An 11,022-nucleotide genomic window follows, 5' to 3' on the forward strand; every position below is an offset into this window, starting at 1 on the left:
GAGCTCCGAGCTAGGAGCCTGTAATATCGCACGCTCTGCGATTCAAGGTACTCGATCATGAAGGGCGTCAGAGTGCCTCCGGCCTTAACGATGCGAATGCGCCGCATCAAGTCGTTAAGTTCGGCAGTTATTCTGACACGCATGGCTTTGCGTTCCCTTACTAGAATCTCGCGCTAACTGGTTTTTACTTCGTCCCACCCGCCCAGAGACAGGTTTTCACCATTTGGGAGGGTCTCCGCTAGCTCTTGGCGAATGGAGGCCAAAATAACTTCATATTGCAGGAGCGCGGGGTCCATTCTCCACCTACTATGGTCGGCCGACCTTCCGGGGGATGCGTTCACGCGCACTGACACGGGTGCGTGGCCGCTGACGCCGTGGACGTCTGGCGGAAGCCTTACAGTCCCGCACGCGTGGAGAAGTGGTACGAGGTCAGGGGGGAGATAAACTCTGTCAAGGCGGCTAGCGGAGGGGCCTCGCTTCCATGTGGCCACAAAGTCTTCATCATTAAGAGCAACCCATGCATCCGTGAGCTGAAAGCGTCTCACTAAACACCCGAGTTCCCTGGCATGGTACATTGATGCCCCTTGGCCTGGGCCGCGTACATCTCGCCAAGAATCTAGCACGGAAATGAAGCCGCCGATGAGGACACACTGGACCTTCTGGTCTATATATAGGTACCAATTGCTTTAGAAAAACCATTCGTCTGATTGCGCCTGGCAGGCAAGTATACGTTAATGAAACGAGTTTTCCGATTTTCCAAGAATATGTCTATAATTATGGCGCGACCATCGAGAACGAAAGTGCAATGTGCGCTCGTCCTGTAGGTGTTTGTGATGAAAACCACACCGGCACCACATGGTCGAGAAGTGGTCAGCGAGAAAAAAGCGTCAACATGAAATCGCCTACGAAATGCTGACACTTCTGCTGGGGTACGAAAATTGCATTCTTGCAAGAAAAGTAAGCCTGCGCCTACTGAGCGAGCGAGGTGCATAACTTCTCGCTGCTTGACTGGAGCTCGAAAACCTCTGACATTAAAGGTAATGAAATCAATCTCAGCCATCTTTAGCCAAAGGAACAAAACCATTAACACCTGGGACAAGGTAAAAACAACAAAAGTGAAGCGTTGACCGTCTCCCAAGTCATGTGGTGCGGCGGTGGTCGCAGAACGGGCGATGGAACGGGTGTCTCGAGGACGCTGCCGCGGCAGGTAAGCCCCTGAAGACGTTAAGGCGCAGACTACGTGGTTGTGGTTAGTGATGTGTCTTTCCTTGACTCCGCCGTAAAAAGTGTCCGTGGCACGCATAGTTCGTGTGGAGCGCAGAGCGCTCTGGTTTATGGTGAACCCACTACCACTCACACCACTCACACCTGGGCATGACGCCCCCAACTGCGCTTGCACCAGCCGAGGAACTTGTGGCGAAAACACATGCTGCAGGGACACATCGACACAGTCGTCTACGCCCCGCAACGTAACACTATTCACACAGCACCGGCACTTTATCGCGTCTATCGTTGATGAAGGCGCGTCGAACTGCTGCTGGTGTCGACGGGAAGAGGCCGCTATCGGCGCGAGCCGGGAGCGCGGCGCTAACATGACCACCGCAGTAAGGGCGGCCGCGAGAAGGGTCAGACGGACGAGGCGGCCGGTGAGATCCTCCGGCGAAGCCATGGTTGCTGCTCGTCGGAATCGGAGAAGTCCATCTGGGTTCCGTCCTCTTCCGTCGTTTTCGCCTTTTTATTTGCAGCAGCGGTAACTCTCGACGAGGGTTCGCTGTCCGACGAGGAGCGCTGAAGCTTCGGTTCGTCGGGCTCTTGCCCCTTCTGTGATGGGCACACGCTGGTCGCTCGGAGGCCCGGGCGTTTTGTATTTGGGACACTAGTGTTCACATGAGCTAGGGCTTCGAGGCTGGCGCCCTGTGGCCCATTGGCTGCCCTCAGCACAGGTCCGCTACCTGGCTGATAGGGTTGACCAGGCGAGGGTCCTGTGGGACGACCTCTGGAGTCGCCGACTCCGTCTCCGTACCGCATTGCTGTTCCTGAGCTGGCGTTGGCTGCGCGTGAAACAAGGCAGCTTCCAGGTTTTCCAAGTCTGACAGGGCGTCTGACGACGTTAAGTCTTTCGAGACCTCTACGGCGAAGGGTTGTTCCGCCTCGTCCGTCTCTGGAGTGTCGGACGTGGTGTTGTCCACTTCGTCCTGACGTGGAGCCGGGGTTGCCTCGAGCGGGGCTTGAGGCGTACTCCCCGGAGCTTCGAGGGCGGCCGCGTAGGAACGCGGCGCGATGAAGTCAGAGGTGACTTGGTTCTCACCACACCGCATGCAGGCCGCGTGGCACGAGTCCGCCTCGTGGCCGTACGCAGCGCAGCGGCCGCAGCGCGTGGCGGTGCAGGTGGCCCTGAGGTGACCTTTCGCGCCGCAACGGGCGCGCACCTTCCTCATTCCACGGTATTCCAACACAGCGCGGTGACCCGCGACGGTGATAAAATTCGGTGGCGCCCCCTGCATGTCGAGCTTCACCAGACGAGTGCCGCTACGAACGTGGCTCCTTGACTTAAAAACAGGTTCCGTGACTTCCCTGACCTTGCCAAACGGGCTCAGGGCGGCTGCGAGCGCGTCGTTACTGACGCTTGGTGGAAGTCGCCGGACCTTTACGAACACCACTGGCGCAGCGAGCTGCACCAGCGGCACTTGATGACCGGCCACGAGGAGAGAGCCCGCGGCCAACATTTTCGTGGCTTGCGCCATCGAACTGACAGCTGCCAGGAACTTCGTTCCGCCGAGGGGCTGCAAATACTGCAGCCCCCCGACACCGACGACCTCCTCGATGGCATCGATCAGGTCATCCTCCGGGACGGGTACCGGCAAGTTGAAGTTGAAACATTGCGCCTCAGTGGGGCGCGTTTCAGGCGGCTGAAGGTCCATTTTCACCAAGCCCTGGACGCCGCGGCAGCAGGCTGGGCTCCGAGGCACGAGCAGCAGGGCCTCCGGAGGTACTGGGTAGCGTAACGGGCTTCCTAGCCACAAAGAGAATTTATTAGTACACCAGACAATATTTAGGCCCGAATAGTACATAAGGTAATCTCGAAACAACAGGAGCAAAAAAAAAATGGGCAAAGCAGTCACCAGTTTGGACAGAAAGAAACAGGTGCCGAACAGGCCAAAAATCTATGTACAGTGAATACGACAGCACGGCCTCTTTCCAAATCCAACATACATCTCAGTACGCGGTGGTTAGGAAAAGGAGAGGGGTGGAGTGAGCGGCAAGGGCGGGGGAAAGTTACTATCTGCATAAAAACACTTGTTCCCAGATACCTGCATAAATAGGTAAGGAGATGGTAGCCGTTACCACGACAAATCAGGGCATACGCAGCGAATATTGTCTAGTACTGCATGGGTGGGAGCACGACTCTGTTCCCATGCACGGAAATAAACTGGGTCGACCAGCGCCGCAAGAACAGCGCTTCGCCGCCCACTGTCAGCTCTTCTTCTAGGAATTCCCACACAATAAGGTGCACACTCCTCAAGAGCGGAAACATAGCGCGTTGTCCTCTTCCGCGCACTTCGGCCAAGTTACGCCGCTTCCAAAGCACGTACATTACTGCTGCGATCATGAGGCTCTCAAAGATTGAGCGCCTTCGCGAGCTGCGCTGACGCGGGCGCACCCTAAACATCCTGTAGATCAGGGGCCACAAAGTACATGCTACGATGCAGTCTTCCAGGGCGTGCCGCTGTGTCTCAGCACCGCCACAAATGGTGCAGCGCGCATTTGGTACGATACCCCATCTTGCTAGACGCTCTCTTGCCGGCAGTACTTGCCAACGGCGACGCCATTCGAAGTATTGTACTCTTTTTGGCAACGGGTTCGATACGAAAGACTTCCACTGGGTCATGTGGTCAGTAAACAAAGAATTGCAGCATCACCAGAAAAGGCAAAGGCAGTATTAGAAGCCCCCGTCCAAGCCGATAATAAACAGCTGAGAACGTTTACGGCCATGGTAACATATTACGGAAATTTTTGCCAGAGTTATCAACAGTCATCTTCCCACTGAATCAGCTGCTGTGCAAGAATGTGCCGTGGGTCTGGAGTGAACAGTGCGACATAGGTTTAAAAAGATAAAAAAGTTGATAATAAACGCGCCGGTGCTGGCACATTACGATCTGGAATTCCAGCTTCAGGTATTGTGTGATGCCTCATCTTATGGGCTGGTTGCAGTCTTATCGAAAGTGGAACAAGATGGTTCCATGCGGCCGATCGTGTTTGCATCACGCACATTATCGCCTAGTGAACGGAACTACAGCCAGTTAGAGCGAGAAACGCTAGCCTTAGTCTTCGGAATTAAGAAGTTTCATTACTATATTTACTGCAGACAGTTCAGCTTGGTAACTGATCACAAGGGTTTACAGACGATACTCGGTCCCAAAACAGGAATACCAAGCATTGCCACGGCTCGTTTGCAGAGGTAGGTAATTAAGCTGTCGGCCTACCATTACGAGATCTTCTATCATTCCGGGGAAACCAACGTAGAGGCAGACTGTCTGTCGCGTCTACGGCTGCCCGGGAGTGGCGAAAAGGAAGATGACGACGAAGTAACCGCCTGCTACTCACTTCGGTGGGGGACGTTTCTAATAACAAGCTCGGACATTGCGCGGGAAACATCGCGTGACCACACCTTACGGCGAGTTCTTCACGCGGTAACGGGACAATGACCCAAACGGGTGACTGATTAAGAGATGACACAATTCGTTTCAAAAAGACTGGAGTTGTCGGTGAACCGAGGATGTTTTTTGGGGAGAATGCGCATTGTGGTTCCCCCGTATTTACAGAAGACAATTCTGGACGAGCTGCACGAGGGGCATCCCGGAGTGGTGCGGATGAAGGAAGTTGCCCGGAGCTACGTCCAGTGGCCAGGAATTGACGCCGACATGGAGAACACCGTGAAAACGTGTGCGGCCTGCCACCAGCAACGAGCGCTGCCTACCCAAGCTCCCCTTCATCCGTGGGCTTGACCTACGAGGCCATGAGCCCGACTCCACTTGGATTTTGCTGGCCCGTTTCTTCAATGCAATTTTTTGGCGGCGGTAGACGCCCATTCGAAGTGGGCGGATGTGTTCGTGATGGCCTCGGCAGAAGCTACCATCGGTAAGCTGCATGACCTCTTCAAACGTTTTGGATTGCCCGAGGTTATCGTGTCAGACAACGGGCGCAGTTTTGCAGTGAAGAGTTTCAGTTATTCCTCAAGATGAACGGAATAAAACATGCACGGTCCGCGCCTTATCACCCGGCAAGTAACGGCTTGGCTGAAAGATTCGTCCGAACAGTGAAAGAATCCATGCGAAAGGACAACAGAGCCCGGCCCATCGAAGAGCGACTAACCAGTTTGATTCTAACGTACCGGAATACACCACACGCAACCACCCAGCGATCTCCGGCTTCGCTTTTGATAGGGCGACCTCTCAGAACTCGACTCGATTTATTTAAGCTTAGTGCTCGCTATGTTCTCGAGCAAAAGCAGTTTAGACAAACGCGCTGTCGCAGAGAACTTCAGAGCAGCTTTGTCGTTAGTGACGGTGTTTGTGAGAAACTCTAGAGAACGTCCAATATGGCTGGAGGCCAAGGTGGCATCACGCTCGGGGTCAGTGTCTTATGTGTTACGGGTGACAATACCACGTGGTGTCATGGAATGGAAGAGGCTTCAAGACCACATGGGCACAAGGCCGGCAGACCTAGATGCAACGTTTGCCGACCACGGTTGCGACCCCCGTGGTGAGTACTTCTGGCAGCCGTGGCAACCATCACCGACGGGTACTGACGAACAGAGTGCCGAGCAACCGCAGAAACAAGCAGCGGGCACAGCTGAGGAAGATCCAAGGGCGTTTACCGCAGGAGGCGGAGAATCGACGGAAGCCCTCGGTTCCGAAGACATGGATCACGACTCGGGGGTTTTCTCCTGGCACCAGGGGCCACGGAGCCTCAACACGATATCGGTACCCGACAAGGGAAAGATGTCCCCCCGGATCGGTACACACCAGGGCCGTGATTGTGCCAACCAACATTTGTAACTAGAGTTTGAACAGTTAACTTATTTCTGTTTTTTCTGTATAAAAGCTAACTGTTCGTTGTAAATGTCAACCATGTGTAATGAGAGCATGCATCGTCTAGCTAGGGAAGAGGGAATGTAGTGTTTGTATCACGATAAGCAAACGGCGAACTCATGGCCACGTGCCGGTGTTTGGACACCGCTTCCTCGCCTGCCTGTATCTCGATATAAGTGCATGGCGTGCTGGCTTGCACGGGCAGTCGTAGATCAGCGGGAAGCGCGGTCTGACGACCGGCTGACAATAAACCGGAGTTCTTGTCACACCGCGGCTACAGTGTCGTTTCCCTTCCAAAACGCGACAGTTTATACACTCATTCCTTCGTGCTGCGGCATCGCTCATTGTGCAGCATCATCGCAAAATCCGCGCGTGCGGCGTATGCGCGTGTCCTGAACGTGAAAATCGGCAGCCCCTAATATGTAAGCGTGTTCTGTCGCGGTTAATACGCCGGCGTAGGCTGGCTGTTCAACATGATATCACGTAGTGGTGACATCAGTCAAAGAGACAGCGGAAAGGGCTTCTAAAAGAGACTGTTTACTGGGCACACCTGCGCCCACAAACAACTGAATGATTCGGCGGCGGTGTAACGACAAGCTTGCTCACTGGTCGACGAAAAGAATGCAGTTCTTGAACGCGCTCAGTGCTAAGCTGGCAAGGAACCTTGAGATAGGACAACAAATTAACTGCATCAATTTGGACACATGTGGAAGCAGTTGCATGTGGCTGCGATAAATGGAGGCAAGCCTGGCCGCATCTCGCGTCGCCACAGTGGTAGAGCATGTAGGCCGGCGGCTTTGAACGTGAACTAACAAACAGAGCAAAGATTAGCGTCATAATACGCTGCCGTCAATTTCAAATGTATTTCATATGCGTGGTTGCTGTCAAGGCAATGATGTTCTTGCATTTTTTTCCTCGCTCTCAGCATCCAGAAGTGGTGCTGAATCAAGCTGTTGATTAGTTGGCCGCAGACGCGCGGGCCATAGTTAGGCACCAAACACGATGCAATTGTGCGGAAATGTTGAGCATAGCCATAGATCGAAGCGCAATTTGTTTATCTCAATAGCGTTTACAAATCAAAGAAAAATTTGTGCGTAAATACACGCGTGATACATGCATGTCGCATGATACATGCATGCGAGCAAAAATCAGGTCCACATACATTTGCAAAATATCCGCTATAAAGACGCAGATTGGACTTCTATGGCTTGTGTAAGAAAAGGTAATGCCAATGTGTTTCGCTCTTTTTATACCTCGTTAATCATCACAGGTCTCTAAATGAATAAAAATTAATTGCGCATACCAAGCGAGCCTTAGTGGCTCCAGATTAAAGGTCCTAGGTTAGCAGTATTCAGTTTGCGGAAATTCTTTTCTGTGCATGTATGCTCAGCCTGCTGCCGTTGTGTGACCTCTTCTAGCTTGTGGCATTTCTGCGGCTGGATTTGTGTGCCTTGTATGTTTGGTGCCAGACATGGTCGCCGTCGTATCGGGTGAAACCGATTGTTTTATTTGTCAGAACGATGGAACAGGGCCAAACAACTGTTCTCTTATAAATATAGCAGTAGTTCGGTGGCTAATTAATTTTTACAGCTTCAACTCTTATTAGCTCGTTCCTCGATTTTACGCCATCTCCATAGGCGTCCACTGTGCCACCTGCAGCAATACAAGGAAAACTTGGAGTCTATTAAATGAATTATTACGTACACAGAAGAAATTAGATTTCTTCTGTGTACGTAATATATATAATTCATTTAATATACTCCAAGTTTTCCTTGTATTGCTGTTGCGCCTAGAAAATTCAATAGAAAAATATTGCTTCTTTTCTTGTCTCAGCATAGCAGTAAGCTTATTATGATGTGCCCTATACTGGTCTTTCAAGGCAAGGTTCTCAACTTCTTGTTTATAGTCATTCCATAGTTTGTCCTTTTCATGAGACAGTTTAAGTATATCATTCATTATCCATTTCTTCTCTGGATTTCTTAACTTTATTTTAACCTCCCTCGTGGAATTAGCATACATCTAATCAAACTTGGCTACTAATGAGTTATAAGCATCAATGTGAGTTTGAGTTAGCAGCGACTTCCAATTAAAAGTTTGGACGAGCTCGTCAAAACATTTGTTATCAATTATTTTTATCGTTGTAACGGTCTGACTCGACGGTTCCCATTCTTACTTGAGGGCACACAGCGCTGTGAAATAATGACCCGCCACAATTCTTCGTATTACTGCAGCGTTGGCGACGTTTTTCGGGAGTCTGACTGCTATATGGTCGATGCACGACTGAGTAAGTCTACAGCCCATTATCTCTTCCCTGGTAAAACTAGAAATCATATTCTCTATTCCGTATGCAGCAAGTAAATCTAAATAGCGCTCAACACCAGGTTTCCTTATTTTGGAAATGTCAATATTAAGGTCACCAGCTATTATTACATTAATTCGGTGGTGGTGAGTTAAAAATTCCGCAAGTTCAGAAAAAAAATACTTCGAGTATTGAGTTAGGAGGGCGATAAACTGCTAGCACAACAAACATCTCGTCTTTGCAACTGAGTAAAAGAGCTACTAGTTCTGGCCTATTAAAAGCACAAGCTACTCTTTCAATGTGCCAGCATTCTTTAACAAATCCTAATAAACCACCACACCTACCAGAATCACGACAATAAGAGAAAGATTGAAAGCATGAAAGAATAAACGTATCAGACTCATACTCATTAACATTAGTTTCAGTCAGAAGTACAATATCAAGGTACCCAAGCAAATCAGACAAGTAAATATTTAATAAATTCCAGTGCTTTTTGATGCTCCTTATGTTGATATGGACAAGATCTAGTGTACACTTGACTTGGGAGTTAAACTAATTACTTCTATGTGTATTCCAGTCGGTAAATGAGCCAAAGTTCTCACTCATGGCTACTCAAGCTTATGAATGTCACATAATCAGGAAAAAAGCCGTGTCAACTGTCGGACCTCCTCAGTCGCATATATTGAGCTCCAGCACTATGCAGCTTCAGCACCGGATCTGCTAAAGCTACAAGAATCAGTCTGGCTAGTGACACCAGTGCAATCACGTCACAGTATGATACAGCGCACTGTCACCCTTTTGTTTATAATTGCAGCAGAAACACAGGACACATGTAAAATATTTGAAATACATGGTATTTCCTGTGTAAGAAACCTCAGCAAAATACACCTGACGGTGCTTGTGTTGTGCAGGCAATCGTAGCGCATCATTCATATCAATATGATGGTAAAAATCTGACCTTACAGCAGTGCTCACGTATACACCTCAAACATGCGTTGTCTGGCTTGCGCCACTAACGCGGACCCGTTGCCTGTATTCTGCTACTGCCATATCGGTAGTGGAAAGAAGCGAGCCACAGCGCAGCGCCCGTAGTAACCAGATCTACGGACGGCAAGTCTCAGAAATGCGACTCAGATCGGAAAGCGGAACTTTTCCGCCGCGCCACGTGGTGGGGGACTCACCTTGTAGGGGACGCACAGTTTTCGCAACTATGGCGTCAAATGCCCAGACATGCGCTTGGCGAACCTCGCCTCGCCTCCCGAGCAGGACCGCGGCGCACGGGGCTCCGTCCACTGCGACTCTGCAACGACACTGTCTGCCACGGCCCGTCCCTCTGACGGAACACGATCCCGTGACTCGCAGCGCCCGCTTGCGAGCGACGCCGTTCCCGCTTCTGCGCACTTCGATACCGCGCCGCCAACGGCCGAGTGAAATGCGCCCGCCCTGTTAACTGGTTAGCCAACAAAAAACGTGGACAGCTCTAATTTTTGCACTTCCAATTCATGCAAGCAGGGAAGAGAGGCTGGCAGTGTGGTTAGAGGGCAAGTTTCTTTTCTTTTTGGCACGAGGTGATCAGGAAATAATTAAACCTAGAAGATATATTGGCGAAGACAGGTGCTCAACACATACACTCGATCGTGAGTAAAGTATTCTAGAACAGTTCCGTCATTAAAGTTGCTACGGTCACACCATGTGGTACCCAAACGTTCAATGTTACTTTTTGTTTCCGTAAAACGTTGGTACATCGTTGTTAAGGTCATTTTTTTATAACGTTCCTGTAACGCTACAAATAAACATGCACTTAACCTTGCCCTAGCCTTAATGAAACATTTAAGCAGCATAAATGCAATATTATCTAAAATGGTAAACCTGTAGGGCGTGCAGGCCCGCCAGTTATGAAGGTTTGGGGCACCAGGATCAACAACGAGGGCGACACTTGAGCCCTACCATACAGCACAACCTAGACATGCAACTTATATAGCGGGGAAAAAAAATCGGTAAATTAAGACAACAGAAACGAAGATTTTCTCTCTTTTTTGTGCTGAAATTTCCTTGAAGTAGAAATAACGAAGAATCCTTTCTTAGGAAGATCAGCTTTCTAAGCTTGCGCTATACAGGCAGCTTTCCTCTAATTTACCAGAAAACGTTCACTCCAGAAAGGTGTCTTTTGATGATTTTAACAAAAACAGCCGCCAGTTAGGAATGTATTAATCCAACCGTTATCGTTCGTTTCTGAACGTCTCTTTCATTCCTCAAATCGTTCTACGAACACTTTAACGACGGACATCGTTCGATGCTGGGTAGTGGCTGAAGCGCGCGCACGCAGAGCTGATCAGACTCGGTATGGTATGGTATCGTATATTATCGTATAGTATGGTGTGGTACGTTGCGGTACGGTACTGTGGTTATGCTACAGTGCCATATAGTATGGTATCGTACGTTGAGTTTAATCCAATAAATTTGCACACGAGCTATGAGATACGTAGCATTGAAGCTTTTTGGAATTAATTTCAACCACGGTGGTTTATTATTGAGCAATGACATCGCGCAGCCCATCGCACAGCACAGGGTCGATGAAGCTCGGATTCTAACCCGCGCCCTTGCGCCCAAAAGCTGAATGCCATAGACAAT

At 50.1% G+C, this 11,022-nt stretch overlaps 1 protein-coding gene across 1 annotated transcript; it reads right to left on the reverse strand.

Annotated features, from left to right (window-relative positions):
* Positions 1-723: 723 nt before the first annotated feature.
* LOC144123379 (uncharacterized) lies at positions 724-9,684 on the reverse strand. Its single transcript, XM_077656221.1, has 2 exons — positions 9,573-9,684; positions 724-3,013 (listed from the first exon to the last, which is right to left on the reverse strand). Exon 2 carries the CDS (start codon positions 2,919-2,921, stop codon positions 1,935-1,937), a length of 987 nt encoding a protein of 328 aa, XP_077512347.1. The 5' UTR covers positions 2,922-3,013; positions 9,573-9,684; the 3' UTR covers positions 724-1,934.
* Between the last annotated feature and the right edge of the window lie 1,338 nt (positions 9,685-11,022).

Source organism: Amblyomma americanum, chromosome 3, assembly GCF_052857255.1.
Source record: "Amblyomma americanum isolate KBUSLIRL-KWMA chromosome 3, ASM5285725v1, whole genome shotgun sequence".
Classification (NCBI taxonomy): Eukaryota; Metazoa; Arthropoda; class Arachnida; order Ixodida; family Ixodidae; genus Amblyomma; species Amblyomma americanum.